General features: G+C 47.3%; 1 protein-coding gene across 8 annotated transcripts in view; it reads left to right on the top strand.

Annotated features, from left to right (window-relative positions):
- Positions 1-17,762, top strand: part of FAN1 (FANCD2 and FANCI associated nuclease 1) — a 51,221-nt gene that overhangs the window by 20,247 nt on the left and 13,212 nt on the right. For all 8 annotated transcript variants that reach the window (XM_024193126.3, XM_024193130.3, XM_024193127.3 and 5 more), the window contains 5 exons: positions 6,421-6,654; positions 7,268-7,399; positions 8,616-8,724; positions 9,738-9,857; positions 16,864-17,028. In XM_024193126.3, the coding sequence (XP_024048894.2) occupies positions 6,421-6,654; positions 7,268-7,399; positions 8,616-8,724; positions 9,738-9,857; positions 16,864-17,028 (760 nt within the window). The remainder of the gene's footprint in view (positions 1-6,420; positions 6,655-7,267; positions 7,400-8,615; positions 8,725-9,737; positions 9,858-16,863; positions 17,029-17,762) is intronic.

Below are 17,762 nucleotides of genomic sequence, written 5' to 3'. Positions count from 1 at the left end.
GGGCCAGACCCGAGCCGCGCCGCGGGTGCCGGGCCAGACCCGAGCCGCGCCAGAGCTGCTGGGGCCTGCATGCTCGGCGGGAACGGACCGCGCCTCCCCGGAGCCCTTCTCGCCCCCCCACCACCCCAGCTTACCTTGTGCTGCCTGCCCGCCCCTGCTTCTTTTCAGACTTCTCGCGGGAAGCAGAGGAGGGGGTGGAGCGTTCAGGGGAGGGGAGGAGGGGGAAGTGAGCTGGGGGCGGGGTGGAGAGCTGCAGCGCGGGGCCCTCTTGGCGCGGGGTCCAATTCAGCCGAATCGGCTGAATCGGCCTAAAGCCGGCCCTGGTTATAGGAGCCTATATAAGAAAAAGACCCCAAAATTGGGACTGTCCCTATAAAATCAGGACATCTGGTCACCCTAGTTGGCATTGAGGGTCACAGTGATGAAGAGGAGATTTGGAATTGCCTAGTTACGGAAGGAGAATTATTATCTGAAGCAAAATGTTTTCTTGCCCCCTTTCTGGAGGGGGGAGGAGAAAAAACACAAAGCTGACTCAAGTTAGCTAATATCTTACAAGGTTTCATGACCAGGAAGGTTTTGTGGTGTGTTGTGATACTTTGGGGGGGGGGGGGAGGGTGTGTGCGTGCATGCACGTTAGCTATATAGAAGCAGATTCAATCATTGTTGGCACTTTACAATATGACATTTGCTGTTCCCCTTCCTGTTACATATATTTTAATGGTAGCAAAGAATAGCTAGCTTTTGGCTCAGGCAACATTTCACTACATTTAGCCTGGAGAATAGATGAAAGTGCCACGACCCGAGGTATGGCACTTCATGTCAGTTAAAACATTGGCTACTGCGACTGATTTTGCTAATAAAATAGCTTTGTCTTCAGGAGCTGCAGTTGTTTGTCAAGTGTAACCCAGTTTTAAAATACTGCCGTTTGAAAATATTTCCCTCCCATGAGATTTCAGTTTCACTCTTTGATATTAGATACTTGAACTACATTATAATTTTGAGCAGAGAACTTTCTTGGTTGACATTTGCATACTGACTTGATTTAGGAATATGGAATCCAATAAATAGAAAGAGAGGCTAAAAAAATTACTTGTATTATCAACTGAAGTTTTCTCAGTGATTTGGATATGCTGGTCCTATTTTACTTTAAAGAAATGTCTTAACACCTTACATTAAATCCCAATATAATGGAATGTAATAAAACCGAGGAAGAATTTATTGCCCTCAATACACAGTTTGCTGTTCTACTGCTGTGTCTGGTTAGGCTGTATCTTGCAATGTTTCTAGTCTACCTAATGTGGATATCAGTTGTTGTATGATATTTTTTTAAAGCTTTCAAGTAATTTAAGATCAACACTTTGTCTTAAAATTTGCCAAATATTATTTGAAAATTTCACTAGATCCTTATTACTTGTCATTTTCATCTTTTTAAATTCACCATTGTTGATGAGAACTTAAAATAACACCACCCAAAGCCACACAAAATAGACAGACAGTACTTTGTCCGATCCTAGTAATTTTACTGTGATTCTCCAGAGCTAACAAACAAAAAGAGCGCATCAACCTGTCCTCTGCTCTCTACACTGAACACCAATTGACTGGCCAAGTAATGTTGCATTGAGTTCAAGATCTGAGTCCTTCTCTTCAAGGTGCTTAATGATGTGGGCTCAGGATACCACTAAGGGCATGGCTACACTTGCAGTTGTAGAGTGCTGGGAGTTAAACCAGCCTTTGGAGACCACAGCAGGGAAAACGCTGCCAAGGGTTTACACTCTCAGCTGGAAGCGCACTGGCATGGCCACATTAGCAGCTCTTGCAAAGCCACAAAGAGCAGTGCATTGTGATAGCTATCCCAGCATGCAAATGGCTGCAACATGCTTTTTAAATGCAGGGGGTGGGGTGGAGTGTGACAGGGAGGGTGTTGTGTGTATGTGGAGAGAGAGAGAGTGGGTTTTTGGGGGGCTGAGAGCATGTCAGCATGCTGTCTTGTAAGTTCAGACAGCAACAGACCCCTCTCTCTCTCTCTCTCTCTCACTCAAAGCAAGCAGCATTCCTCAGTAATGGTTCCTTTGTCCCGGAGCAGATAAGCAGCCAGCTGTCAGAAACAGAGCTTTGAAAGGGCATATCCGCATTCCTACAGCGAGTTCAAAACAATGACAAGAGTGGCCACTTGACTTAAGGGGATTATGGGACGTTTCCAGAGGTCAGTCAGAGCGCAGTAATGCAACACCTCGTTCACACTGGCGCCGCGGCGCTCCAGCAGGGGCGCAGCAAACGTTATTCTACTCACCGAGGTGGAGTACCAGCAGCGCTGTAGCCGCGGAGTCAGAGCGCCTTATGTGCCTTGCCAGTGTGGACAGGTAGCGAGCTAGTGCGCCCGGGGCTCCTTTATTGCGCTGTAACTCGCAAGTGTAGCCAAGCCCTCAGATTGCCTCAAGCTCTGGTATAAGGACCTGGGTCAACGACCCCACTATTCTGGCACAATGAAATTATCTGCCTCAAGGGCATAAAGTTTGTCTCTGGAGGAGGCATCGTTGTCTTGGGGGCTGGTCCAAAACTGTGGATGAACACCTGCAGGATCAGAGAACCACCTCAAATGTCATCACTTTCCATTTTTTTGGACTACCTTCACTAATATAAACACACAGCACAGCTTTAATAAAAGTGTATTTAGAACATGCAGTCTTCCCCCTAGGAGAGAAGGAAGGACAGAATATCATGTAATAGATGCTAGTCATGTTGCTTAATGCCTTACTGTAGGCGGTTTGCTTATAATAGTGATGATATCAGAAACTGAACAGAATGAATTGAGAAGCACAAATTAACCAACAGTTATTAACAAATGTATTAATTGACTCTAACAAGGTCTAGAGATTAAGAGCAGGGGACTAGTGATTGGGAGACCTTGAATCTGTTCCCAGCTCTGCCATTGACTTAATATGGGAGCTGAGGAAAATTGCTTTACTTTGGAGCCCTGATTTCTCATCTGACAAGACATATGGTCCTGGTACCTAAGAAAATCAGTGAAGCAGAGCTGTGAGAATGTGAATCTTCAGCAATGTAGTTGGAAGTCAAAAAGATGAAGCTATCAACGCCAAGTTGCAAAATGGCCATATTAGGGCTGTAGTAACTTGATTTTGCCAAATTTAATGGGCCAACCTCTGAAAGGCCTCCTGGTGAAGAAAAAAAATCCTGTAAGGCAACCCTGCCTAAGGTAGAATTACTTCAGCGACGAGGAAGTCACCATGGGAAGGGGTTACTTCTTTGTAGTGGGTATTACCAGTATATCACAAGATCCAGTGTTAGCTTAGTCTCAAAAAACATGGGGTGGGGTGGGGTGCGCGGAATCTACACTGGCCAAACAGTAAAGGGCAAAGATAGGCCCTGATAGTGCAAACATTTATGCATGTGAGCAGTGCCATTGAACTCAACAGAACTGCTTATGTGATTGGCAGGACTGAGCCTGTGTTCAGAAATGGTATTTTGAAGCTTGCAAGAGGTAATCACGAACAAGGCGGGGGAGTGTAAAAATATAACAATAAAATTACTAAAATAAGAACTTGAAAGCATCTTTGAGCGTTGCACTGCATTAAATTTTTGGAAACCTTCAGGAGTAACGAATTGTGGAAACAGCATTGTTACTGTGTAATTGTGGCTGATAGCTAAAGAAATTCAGTTACAGTAACACTTGTGAGTTGGGTAGGATCTGTTAGCATCTATTTTAAAAGAATCAGTATATAAATTTATTTTCAACAAGTTTATTTGTGCCTTCTAGACTTGCTCTCATTACTGGGAAAATCTATAGAATCTCTTTCCGGAAGCCTTGAATCCTGAGAGACCGACACCTTTTAATAAAGACAGGAAATGGTCTAGATTTTTGTTGTTGTCTTGCTGTTTCCATTATAGTTTCCAGTATTTACATGTGTCTGTGCCTTCCTTTTTCTTGATTTTCATATTATTAAGAGAGAAGGCTAAAGCTTCTATATTGTTGGGGGATGGTTTTTCCCCTTAAGTTTCCTTACTTCTAAAATAGCCCTTGTAATTCCCTCCTTCTCTTCTCTTCTCTCTCTCTCTCTCTCTCTCTCCCTATGCCCCTTTTAACATGTTAAGTGATATAATATGTCTTTGTCCTTTGTGTGCTTTTCTTGTCTAAATATTTTTTGGGTGCTAGGTATAAAACTATTGAAGTAAGTGGCAGTTTATGACATAGGTTTGATCCTGCAGGTGAGTAGTCCTATTGAATTCACACGTTTCATGTAAAGGCTTCAGGATTTTGCCTGTGGCACAGACCCGTACTAGAATGTTGCTTACTACAAAAGACTCCTAACCTTACTTTAGTCGTACATGAAACTGCTACCTTTAAGTTCCACTGATCTGTCTTAAAGCACTTTTTCTTGCATCTACATTACTGTACAAGTTTACTCACCTAAGATTGGACTGTCACCACCATTTATACTTCCCCTTGAATCAGTATGAGATCTTTTTTACTTCTCCACAGGACCAGAGTTCAGATTTAAAATAATAGCACCTTTAGGATTATGGAGTAACTACCATTTCCATAATTGTTTAAATACTCACATACAGGGAAGAATATGATGGTCTAGTGTAGGGGTCGGCAACCTCTGGCACGTGGCTCGCCAGGGTAAGCACCCTGGCGGGCCGGGCCAGTTTGTTTACCTGCCACATCGGCAGGTTTGGGCGATTGCAGCTCCCACTGGCCGAGGTTTGCCGTCCCAGGCCAATGGGGGCGGTGGGAAGCTGCGGCCAGCCCATCCCTTGCCCGCGCCACTTCCTGCAGCCCCCATTGGCCTGGGACAGTGAACTGCGGCCAGTGGGAGCCGCGATCGGCCGAACCTGCCGACACGGCAGGTAAACAAAGTGGCCCGGCCCACCAGGGTGCTTACCCTGGCGAGCCACGTGCCAGAGGTTGTCGCCCTGTGGTCTAGCAGATAGATATGTATTTAGACAATTGTTTAAATTCTTTTTATTTGGATTTTTCATCTGTAAACTGTATTCAAGAGTGTATGCAGCTACATTTCTTTTAAGTACCATTGTATTGAAAAGAAAAATCAGTGAAATTCACAGTAATAGCCAGACTGCCATACTTTGACTACCTTTTGTATATGTAGAATATACAAGATCGTATACTGTTCAAGGTCCTGTGATCGAAGAATTATCTACTACAGCAGGGATGGGGAACCTTTTTTCTATCAGGGGCCATTGACCCACAGGGATGGGGCAGGGGGTTAGGATGCGGGAGGGGGGGTGAGGGCTGCGGGTGCGGGCTCCGGGGTGGGGCTGGGGATGAGGGGTTTGGGATGCAGGAAGGGGCTCAGGGCTGGGGGTTGGGGTGCAGGAGGAGGTTCGGGATGCGGGCTCCGGGAGGGAATTTGGGTGCGGGAGGGGATTCCGACCTGGGGGTAGGGGTTCCGGGTGTGGGCTCTGCCTGGGCGGCGCTTACCTCAGGTGGCTCCCGGTCGGTGGTGCAGCGGGGCTAAGGCAGGCTCCCTGCCTGCCCTGGCTCCACGCCGCTCCCGGAAGCGGCTGGCGTGTCTGGCCCCTAGGCGGAGGGGCCAGTGGGCTCTGTGCGCTGCCCGCAGGCGCTGCCCCTGCAGCTCCCATGGGTCACAGTTCCTGGCCAATGGGAGCTGTGGAGCTCGTGCTGGGGGCGGGGGCAGCGCATGGAGCTTCCCTGATCCTCCCTGCTCCTAGGGGCCGCTAGGACATGCCGGTCGCCTCTGGGAACTGCGTGGAGCTGACCGGATTTTTAATGGCCTGGCAACCCTGGCTTCAGCCCCGCGGGGGGGCGCCGAGGCTTGGGCCTGCCCCTGCACTATAGTATCTCAGCAAAAATCACACATTATTGTGGGGACTGCATTTTAAATTTGATGCTGAATTTCCAGATTCTTGTCAGCTTCAATGAAAACCTGTAATGAGAGTTTAAATATAAAATTTGAACGTAGGTTCAATAATAATAATAATAATGCTTTGCCCTTCTACTAAATCTTCCATATGAAAATCTCAAAGCATTTGGTAAACGTTAATGAATTAAGTCTTGCAAATCCTCAGAGAAGTGAAAGGATGTATTTTCAAAAATGGCCTCTGATTTTCAGTGCCTTCAATTTTGAGTGTTCCACTTTAGGACCTGATTTTTGTTGACTTGTCCAAAGTTACACAGCAAGTCGTTGCCAGAGAGATAATCTTACTTTTTGTAGAGCATATATGTAGTCAAGTTATTCCACTTCACTTACTGAAACGTTATATTTGCTATGTATTAAGTACCTATATCTGGCTTTTCATTAGAGACCACGTATACTATGTAGTTTCTCAAGCTCCTTCATACTGTAGGGAAAATCAAGCTGTATAATAATTGGTTTGGAAGCAAATTACATCTGGATAAACATTTTGCTTGGCTTCTAGGGCTAAGGACCTTTCTGGGAAGTCTGTCAGGGTCTGTAAAGGCCCCCGAGCAGTATTTTCTCGAGTTTTACTGCTGTTCTCACTGACTGATTCAGTGGAGGATGAGGAAGCAGCTAGTGGTGGCCAAGGCCAGCTTTCCACCTTGCTTATGGTAAACATGGGTCGTACGGTGTTTCCCAGTTACACAGTAAATAGGAAAACAGCAATCTTCCAGGACAGAGAAGATCTCATCAGGTAGGAGGAACTTTGGCTATCTGGAAACTGATTTATGGAGACAGCATGTGAAATGCAGCAATGACACCCATGTGTTTATTTCTAGATAAGCACTATTATTGCCTATACCATGTCATTTTATCTGTGCTAGTGCCATAAATTGTAGGGCAAATAGAAGACCAGAGGAAAACACACAACAGTATATTTGTGGTTAGTTAATATAGAGTCTACTAAGAACCCTCCCAAAATTTGTAATGCTTAGTGGCCTTACATTCTGAACCAGAGTAGCTTACCTCATTGCTTCATGGTCATCTACTGATGAAAGCTGCACATTAAATTGCAATGCCTGCTGTTAGAATGAATTCCTAGAGCAATGAGAAGATGATATAAGTGTTTTATACTAGAGAAAACATTTTAAACTTAATGCACCCTGATGTATACTCCATTCACTTCAGAATACTCCAGGAATAAAGTTGGCCTTGAGGGGTTTTTTTTTTTTAAATGCCTTGGGAGATGAGGGTGGGAGGGAATCAGATAACATTGTATAAAGGGAATGAGTTATTTTTAACTGTAAACTCTCTTTGCACCTGGTATTTATTTTTGTATTTGTGGTTTGGGTTTTTTTGTTTGTTAGATATGCAACAGCTGCTCATTTGTCAAATGATGTAGCCACTGCAATGGCTAATGGGAACTGGACAGAAGCTAAATATCTCTATATGTGTGCAAAAGAAACCTGGCATGAACTGAAAAATCATCCTTCTTTGAGGTACTAAAGCAGAAATGCACGTTGAAATTCACATGCAACTAGCAGATACATGATCTCATCTTTGATGCAGCTCCTATTGAAGGAAGTTTGTATTCTTGTGTTCTAACTGGAGCCTGTTGAATTCAGCAGTTTCACTGTTCTTAAAAGCTTTGAACTTCTTGCTTTATTTGTTTAGCTTTTAAATGGTTTAAATTGGAGAGACTTTTTATGTAAAAGTGCAGAGTGAATTGGTAGACAAAGATAAAGCACTGAAACAGCTCCGTATCCTACATGCCAAAATAAAGGAGAACAAGAATCTATTTTTCACTTGTCTTAGTTTGTGTTTATGGCTGCTAGGCAAACAGCAATCAGCAGAATTTAAAATTCACAAAGAACAAAGTAATGTTGTAAAGGTTATGGGAAAACATATTGGTTATTCATCTGCTGAAATTTCCAAGTTGGTGTTATTTAGGAACCGTTACTAAAGATCTGAGAACTGAACGTACATGTATTGTTGTTCAAGTGTCCTTCATCAGGTTTCATTTTAATTATTTGTCTGCTAGCTTGATGATATCTTGAAAACCATAGCCCTGTGTTTGCCATCATATTCATTCTCATGGCAACTGACTTAACCTCATATTCATGGAGGGTCGTTTGGTGGCTTGATCTTTCTCCTGTTGAAGACTGTGGTAAAACTTCTCTTCAGTGAGACTAATATCATGCCCTTGAATAGTATATGCCATCAAAAAAAGATGGCTAATATCTGTAAGTTAAATAAATTTGTTAGGGCAGGAAAGGCTATTTCAGCCAGTGGCCTTTTGTCCAGCTGTTTGTCTGCTAGCTGATTGTCTGTCTTGGTAGAGAACACCTGTAAGTAAAAAACAAAAACAATAAATAAATAAATAAAAAAGATAGTGGAACTAAATTTTCTTTTAACTGACCTATGTTATGTGAATCTTTAGTTTCATTGGTTGTTGAACCAAGGACATGGCTGCCAAAATATTAATATTAAACCATTGCACCAGCCACCGTAATTCTGTCACTTGTGAATTTTGGAGTGGCAGACTTTGCAACCTTGATGTTCTTTTTACTGCATTTTTATATATACTTAATGTTATTTTGTTTTTATAAGTGCTCAACTATTTGTGTGCTTTGTAAAAAAAAAAAAAAAAAAAGTCTGAATGATTTGATAGTCATTCCTATTTAAATGATCTCTGATGCGTTCTTTTTTTTAAAGATGCCATAGAGACTTACCAGAGTATCTGCGACATTTTACGGTTGGGTTGATGTATACAAGAATCCTCTCTCGAGGGGTTGAAATACTGCAGAGACTTCATATGTATGAGGTAAAGCAGTGGTGCAAGACAGTGGTTCATTTTTAATTGCTAATGTTTCTGTAATGAAATTACAATAGCTGGTTCTCAGATAGAAAATCCTTACATTTTCCTTGGGTGGCAGTCTTAGTACATTATATTACAGTGTCAGACCTCATTGATGATACAGTTCACAGGAATATTGTAGAAGGGTTTGACATTGCAATAGTCAATGAAATTTTTATCTGTTGTGTAGCTTTAGAGATGATAGGATCTGGTGCAGCTTTGCTTAAAGGTAACCTGTGAAGAGAAAAACAGTGTGCCGTTTTTCTTCCTGCATGAGGATCTATAAGGAAGGCCTGGAAGAGTTTTTTCAACATTTCTTTTCTTGCATAACAACATTAGGTTTTGACTTCCCTGTTGTAGCTGGAAGACTCTGTGGAAGATCCACTTGGGGATTATTATATGGCAAGAGTCTAACACTGAGGGATTGTTATTTATACTGTTTAAAGATATCTTCTTTTCATTGGATTTTGTTAAGACCTTGTAAAGCAAAACTCTTGGGTGGGGTGACAGGGGGAGAAGCTGACTCTGAAATGCTCTGTCTCTTCAGTTGAGGACTAAGAATCTCCAGCTTAAGAGGTCCCTGCCAGGGAACACAACTTTATAATAGAAGAAAGAAAAACACCAAGAAAACCACTTTAACCAAAAAACAAGCAAGCAATTTTCAGGCCTTCTTTGTATATCATAATGAAACAAAAAGGGGGGAAAGCATTTTCCTCTTTGCAATTGATCTGTAAGTCTAAATGACTCTCTATATGTTCGTAGGAGCTGTTATAGAAAGGGATGCTAAAGGGTAAAAAGGACTTGAGCTGAGAATTGCTGAGAGTTAAAGTAGCCAGTGTGGGGGAGGAGGGAAGACACTTGGAAGGGTAATACTACTGTGTTACTACTGCACTATGGGCAACGTAGCTGGCTTAATTGTATAATGATACTTCAGCTTGCTTTCCTGTGTCATCTAATAGAAGAGTTTTGCATTGCTGTAGGAAGCTGTGGAAGAACTGCAGTATCTTTTGTCTCAGGAAGTGTATTGTACAGACAGCAGAGGACGATGGTGGGATCGACTGGCTCTGAATTTACACCAGCACTTGAAACGCAATGAGCAGGTATCCCCTATCTGCATGCTCTACGCTGGAGAACAGTACTAGCTAGGTGTTAAAAACACTGCTTGTATTTTATATGCGCAGGAGTGCTGGGAAGGCACTGTAAGAGGCTTAGGCTTGGTCTACACTACATACTTCTGTATAACTACGTTCCTCAGTGTGGAAAATCCAAATCCCTGAGCAGCGCAGTTATACCAACCTTAACCTCCCATGTAGACGGTGCTGTTGGCAGGAGGACAGAGGTGGAGTTATTAAGGCGTTGGGAGAGCTCTCTCCTGTCGGCTTAGATGTCCTCACCAGATGTGCTACAGTGGCACAGCTGCATTGGTGCTGATGAGCTGATGTAAATTTTTAGTCTAGACCTGCCATCAGCGCTTTGTTCCCAAGGGTAGTTAATAGGCTTCTCTTGTGAAGTAGGACTTGTCTTTGGGTATGTCCACACTACAGCATAAGAACAGGCTCAAGCCTAACCCCCCTGGCATCTGTACTGCAATTGTGCTAACTCAGGTTCCAGGACCTTGGAGGGTCCGAGCTCGAGTTAAGCTGGTACCCAGGGTCCGAGTCCTATTGCTCTGCAGTGTAGACGCAGCCCCGCTTGACTCGGGCCTGGGAGTCAGCCAGAAGTATCCCACAATTTCATGGGACTGCTTCCTTAATCCTCGCTATCCTAACAATCAGCAATCCACTCAACTGAAAAAGGAAGCCCCCTCCCTTCCCTTGGCAAATGATAGCAGCTCAGGTCAGTGTTAACCCATTCTCTTCTGATCACCAATCTGCAAGCACATTATCAGAGAGCCTCTTGAGTTTGCAGTGGAGAGTGAACCGATCAAACTTTTTGCAAAGCCCGCTGCTTCCTAGTGTTGTGTAAGGTGGGCAATAAAGTTTTTCCCACAGTACACCATGGTCCTAGGGCTAGAGCAGTGACATTTGGGGCGGGGGGCGCTAGGGACTGGGATATGGTTGTTCTGATTCACGTCTGCATGCTCCGGTGTTGACTCCAGAGCCCTAGGTTCAAGCACAGGTTAGAAGTGTCTTAATATAGGGTTAAAATACATGGGTCAGCTGACTCAAGTCCCACTAACTCTGGGCTTACATTGCAGTGCAGACATACCATTTGAGGCTTGGTGAGGGATGAACAGATTCATATTTGGTCAGCATTGTTTTTCTATCACTGTGGAGAATTTCTCCGAGCTCAGGGATTGTATGTAGTTGCCAGTCAAGTGCCTGCTCAGCCAGTCTGCTTCATGGTCCACAGAGAGGCAGGGAGAGCTTTTGCAGAGGAGGGCTCTCACTCTGGATCCTCCTCAGTGTTTGGGGGTATTCCTGTTAAAATCCCTGCCCCCGTGCTGAGGAGAGGCAGCTGGAAAGGAGGCCTCTTTAGCTCCTCAGGCAAGGAGCTATGGCGGGAGCTGTTAGATAGACTGTTCCTGATGGGAAGCAGGGGTAGCTTTTACCCTCAGGGCAGGCTTGGATGCCTTATTTCCTTTCCCTGTAAGTCTGCCAGGCCACTTATCCATTTGCTTTCACTCGCTGGAGGAATTGTGGCTTTTTGGACAGGTTGTGGGAGATAAGTGCCATCATGCCAGTCTGCCTTGTAGATGGACCATGGGCTGTGAAGAAGCATGGCAGAGTCCTGAGGTGCCAGAAGAAGCAGTCTCACAAACTGAATGAACACTGGTGTGTTGCCTAGTGTGCTGTACAACAATAGGGCCTGCATTGGACAACCCAGAGAATTGTGGGCTTAGTGCTCTGAACGCATAGTAGAAATGGTATGAGAAGAGTGTGATCAATAGATAGTAAACTTACTATTACCTGGAAAATGGCACACCAAAGGGTTAAATTCAGCAAAGCCCAGAGAGAACTGGCCTCATTACTTGCTGCTCCGTGGGGGGCAGAACTTCTGGCAAGTGGAAGCCGGGGTAACCCAGTATGGCTCTCTAGCTATATCTACACTATACAGGAGCTGGGAATGTGCCTCCCAACCCAGGGAGACAGACTTCTGCTAGCTTGGCTTGAGCTAGAGCACTAAAAATAGCAGTGTAGCTGTTGTGGCACTGGCTGAGGTTCAGGCTAGCTCTCTGAGCTTGGACCCACCTGACCCCCTGGGCCTGAGCACAGTTGGCCTACGAGTCTCCGCTGATGCCACAATCTCCACACAACGCTCCCAGCTGCAGTGTAGACATACCCTCTGTGGCCTCCTAGTGGCTAGACTATGTACAGAGGTTTGACTTTGCTACCACCTTTGAGCTAATTGACCTGGTCCGTTAGCTCAAGTAGTAGAGACTCCTGCTTTTAGATCTAGGGATCCCAGATTCACTCCCCACAAACAGCTCTTCCAGGGGCAACATTGCCCATGCCTTAGCCCTAGAGTTCCCATGCCACAACTCTGAACTGCACCCAAAATCCATGCAGAGAAAGCACAGCCCATCAGTCTCAGATTGAGTGAGAAGTTAGGATCCAGAATAAGGCATTGTAAAGGACATGTGGTGGGCCATGTTTATCCCTGCTGTGTGGAACTCTGGAGCCTGTATTGGAAGTACATCGGGGAGGGATTTGGTCCACTTTTGCCTGACATCCTTGCCCCTCCATGGGATGAGTTTATAAAAGCAAATTAATTGTGCAGTGGGTAAACTTGCCATTTTCTAGCTGCCTGATACAATCAGGCTTTCAGAGACACCGTGTCCATGGAGACCAGTCCTTGGATTTCTAAGTGATTAGTTGGCAGGTGGCCAAGGGAGAGAAATGTAACAGCTTGGGAATGGCATAGCAAGTTTGGATGTAATGATTATATAAGGCCTTACAGAGTTCTCAGGCACTTTTTAGGCAGACATTTGCAGCAGACTGTGGTGGAACCAGTGGCACCAATTTGCAGGGGGTCTGCCTTTGACCTCCACCCACTTTCAGTAAGCAGGTGCTGCTGTTGGTGCATGAGACATCACTGTGATAAAGCAGCCAGCAGCAGAAGTCTGTGTGCTCCAAATTTTGTAGCTCAGCACCCTAAGGCTATGTCTACACTTATGCTGGGGTATAGAATACATACACTGCACTCTCTCTCCCCCCACCCCCACCAACAATATACATAGAGTGTAGATGGTGAGGCACTGCTTTGGCGAGTAAAGACACACCATAACCTTAAGGTATATACCCTACATGGCTCTCTGTATGCCTAAGCAGCGCCTCCTCGCCTACACTGTTTTTAGCGGTGTAGTGTCCTGCTGCCGCCCCACTGATAGGAGTGGGAAAGGCTCTGACAAGGGGAGGCAGTGGAGAGAGGATTTGCAGCTCCCTGCTGAGAGCCTTTCCCTGCTGCCAGAGATTTTTGCTGATGTGTATAGCTACACACTGCAGCATGGATGCAGCCTGCTGTTCACTGTAGCATGTAGCTACACATACCCTACATGCCGCCACCAGTGTAGACAAAGTCTGAGTGTGATAGGGTTACCATATTTTAAGTGTCCAAAAAGAGGACACTCCACGGGGCCCCGGCCCCGCCCCAACTCTGCCTCAGCCCCGCCCCGCCCCCGCCCCAACTCCCGCTGCTTTCCGAGAACATTTGATTCGCGGGAAGCCTGAAGCAGGTAGGCAGCAGGTAAGCTGGGGCTGGGGCGGGGGGGCGCGAGGAGGTGCGGCCCAGTCCAGCCCCCCCGGCCGAGCGGCTCCCTCCGCCGGCCGGCCCAGGCCAAGAGGCTCTGGCCCCGGCGTCTCCCGCCCGGCTCGGCTCGGGCCCTGGAGCGCCCGGCCCCGCACCGCCGGCCCCGTACCGCCGGGCCCCGGCCCCGGCCGAACACCGCCGGCCCCTCCCTCCCTATTTTCCCGGATATGTCCGGCTTTTTGGGATTTCCTCCCGTACGGGGATTTGAGGCCCAAAAAGCCGGACATGTCCGGGAAAATCCGGATGTATGGTAACCCTAGAGTGTGACCCAGTTGCCCTTCTCCTACCCCATCTGCACCAGCCCACTCAGAGCTGGTGCAGAATCTCTCTCCCTGGTTTGCAGATGGAGCTGTCTCTCTGGCTGCAGCTGCCTGGCAACTGATCTGTTGTTGTTTGTGTTATAGTTGCTCCTACAAGTCCTAACTTTCATCAGTGCCCAATTACGCTAGGCACTATATATACATATAGTCTCTGCCCTGAATAGTTTACAATTTAAATAATAGAAGACAAATAGAAGGTGGGAGAAAGGATGCATTATTGTTCCCATTTTACAGATGAGAACGGAATGAGGCTTAGAAGTATGAAGTACCTTGCCAACGGTCACACAGAAAGTCTGTGGCAGAGCCAAGTTCTCCCAAGTCTCAATTTAGTGCCTTAACCCTCAGACCACCTTTCCATTCGTAAGACTGAAGTAGTGCAGAGGGCCAGGGCCGGATTAACTTTTTGTGGGCCTGGCGCCGAACATATTTGTGGGCCCCCATGGGGCAAGGTGCAGGGGGGCGGGACGGTCAGTCTCCAGAGTGAAGGGCGGGCTGCAGGAGGGCACTGTTTACAAACCCGCAGCTGCCAGACTCCCACTGGCCTGCCCAGCCCTGTGCTACCAGCATGCCCCTTCCCCTTGAGGGCGGGCTCGCACCACACCGCCCCCCTGCCCAATGCCACACCCTTATGCCCAGCGCCCCCTTGCCCAGAGACCTCCACCATAGATCTCTATGCCCCCACCCCTCCCAGAGACCTCCCCCGCTGGCCTCCCACCACAACTGCACAGCACCCTGCACACCACATCACTCACCCAGTGCCCCCTGCCCATAGACCTCCCCACTGCCCACCACCTTCCTCACAGTCCCACCATCACAGCTGCACAGCACCCCATATTCCTGAGGGGATTCTGCACCAAAAAATTAAAAAATTCTGTGCACAATATTTTAAAATTCTGCAAATTTATTTGTCTATAAATAAATGTGGAGACTCCAACATGGCAGTGGGGAGCACAGGCCACTGGTTGCATGGAGGTGGGAGATTACCCTGCAGCCTCCCCCCACCCCACCCCGGGACAAGGACTCGGCAGTGAGGCTGCACCCGACCCTGACACAGTGCAAGGGCCAGGCCTGCCCCAAAAACCCTCTGGGGCCCTGCTCCCCTGTGCCAGGCGCACCAGGTTTGGGTGAGCAGGGTCCAAGTGCAGCGGGACTTAGTGTGGGGGGATCCAGGTGTGGGTAAGAGAGTTCTCTGTGGTGCAATTTGGGGGCGGGTGGCTCAGTGGGAGATCTGGATGCACAGAAGCTCATTATGGGGTTCCAGGTGCAGGGGCAATGGGATTCTGCAGGGGATCCAGGTGAAGGTGTTTGGGGCTCAGTGGGGGGGGTCTAGGTACAGGGGAGGTGGAGTTCATTTGGGTGGGAGTCCAGGTGCAGGTAGTTGGGGCTCAGTGGGGAGGGTGTCTGGGGGAGCTCATCAGGGTGGTACAGATGCAGGGGAGGTGGGGCTTGTCAACAGGGGAGCCCCAGCTTCTGCCAAGGGGATGCCGCATGCTGGGCTCCAGCTTCCCCCCCGCCCCCGCTTCTCCCATCCCCTTCTCTTCCCCATCCCATGCCCCTTCCCCACTGCTCCATCTCCTCCTTGTCCCCTGCCCTTGCTTCCCCCATCCCTTTCTCTTCCCCTTCCCCACTGCTCCATCTCTTCCCCATCCAACCCCCTTCCTTCCCCACTGCCTCTTTTCTCCTGCCCCCGCTTCCCCTATCCCCTTCTCTTCCCCATCCCATGCCCCTTCCCCACCGCTCCATCTCCTCCTCAGGCTTGGGGGCAAAGGGGAACCGTCCCCCAGCACGAGGTGGCGGAGCAGAGCAGGTTGGGGCCGGGTTGCTCCATTTCCTGCTGTCCAGTGATTGCAGGGTGGACCTGACCCTGTACTCATGGGGTGGCGGGAAGTGGAGTGACCCAGCCCCAGCCTGCTTCGCTCCGCTCCCTTGGCTCCCGGACTTTGGGGGAGGGGGGAACCACCCCCAGCACTCACCAGCGACACGGCTGGAAGCCATGCTGAGCAGAGCGGGCTGGGGCCAGGTCGTTTCACTTCCCACCACCTGGTGAGTGCAGGGCACGCCCGACCCCTGCTGCAGTCCCCCAGGACATGTAGCTCAGGGGAGGAGGTTTGGGGGGGAAGGAGCGGGGGCGGGGCTGGGGCGGACCAGGGATGGGAAGAGGTGGGGCGGAGCCGGGGCAGGGGCAGCTTTCCTGGCCGGCTCAGCTGGCCGGGGGAACGGGCTGGCCGGGGCCTCTTGTGACTCTGCGCCTGGTGCCACTGGCGCCATGGTAAACCTGGTACTGCAGAGGGCCTATGCTGAGCTCAGTTTTACCCTCCATATATTTGCACCAAGAGCTAGCATACCTGTTCTTGAATTAAACTGCTGTTAAAGTAGCTGGGTACCCTTGTTAAAAAATTGGCCCCGATTAACTGGCTGCTACTACCAGAGAGCAATGCTGGGAATCAAGATTTATATGCATTTAAATCCTGTGTGTTCAGTGGCACGCTCCTCTTCGTTCCTGCATGCCACTTACTCTGAATGGATTACTTTGATCCTCTCCAGGTTTTTGTTTGCTTAACTGGTACATTTAAGTGCATTGCAGTGGTTTAGGGTGGTGGGGGAAAGCATGGCCACATTTTCTCTTGGTCAAAAGTATGTGGCATGAGCATTTTTAGTTTAGTTTTTGAATCAAGTATCAGACACTTTAAATATTTCATTTGAATCGCATCCATTTATGGAATAGAAGTTATCATTTCCAAGTACTCTTTGGGGAAGATTTTAGTTTTGGGTTTCACTGGTGTAAATGGGGAGTAACTCTAGTGCTACTGGGATCAGAATCTGAAACTCTGTCTTCTGCTATTTCACTGGTGCAAAATATCACTTAAAAGGACTTTCTTCAGTATAAGAGTAAGAAAAGAAATAGATTCCCCTTTAACACCATTCTTTATTCTCTGTTGCTTTCCTTCTTTGTGCTCTTTAAATCAGATTAAGGCTCAGTAGAAATAGACTCACATATTCTTCCCAGGTCATTACCTGAGATCTTCTTGGTTCCTAGGCTATTGAGTGCATTAGAAAAGGGCTGTCAGATCCATTAGTGCGCACAGGCCATCGACTCTCTCTCTACCAGCGTGCACTGCGATTGAAAGACTCACCAAGCTGCAAGAAGTTCAGGAGCCTCTTTCAGGAGCTGCCTGTCATAACTGTGGAAGATGTTACACATGTGAGTAAAGTGTTACTGGTTCCTGAGAACCTACCAATTCCAGCAGTCCTTTCCTTCTGACTGGGATGGTAATCCTGGAAACTGGGTGTATGGGTGTATACTTCCCTGCATTTGTATTATATATTCTGTAACACAATGGGCCCAACTCTCAACTGGTGTAAATCAGCAGAGCTCCACTGATTTCAATGAAGCTATGTTGATTTATACTAGCTGTAGATCTGACCCAGCTCACCAGTAAAGCTATAAAATGTTGCTGTCTGTGCCCAGAAGTCAGAAGTTTCCTGGGCTCCTTCCAGGCTGTGCTTCTGACTTACTGAATGACTTTTAGTCTCACTGGGTCTCAGTTTTCCATGTGTAACATGTGGGTAGATATTACCAACCTCATTGGGGGTTTGTTAGCCCTCTTTGAAGGGCTTGTGAGAATGCAGGACTGGTAGAATCAGGTTTTTGATCAATTGGAGGCGGGAACTTCCATATTAGAATGGATATTATTGTGCTTCATTCTCCCCTGCCCTGTGTAGTCATTTACACCTATGCACAGTGGATGTAAAGCACACTAAACCATAGTGGTAGGACATCACACCTATTGTACACAGGTGTAAATCAATATCCAATGGTCAAGGATCAGTCCCATGGTGTGTTAATATTTGGGGGAGGGATAGCTCAGTGGTTTGAGCATTGGCCTGAGCATCTCCAGGGTTGTGAGTTCAATCCTTGAGGGGGCCATTTAGGGA

The sequence above is a fragment of the Terrapene carolina genome, unplaced genomic scaffold (assembly GCF_002925995.2).
Source record: "Terrapene carolina triunguis isolate 2854851 unplaced genomic scaffold, T_m_triunguis-2.0 Scaffold67, whole genome shotgun sequence".
NCBI classification, from domain to species: domain Eukaryota; kingdom Metazoa; phylum Chordata; order Testudines; family Emydidae; genus Terrapene; species Terrapene triunguis.
Note: the sequence above shows the minus strand (reverse complement) of the source record. Positions and strands in the feature narration are given on the sequence as shown.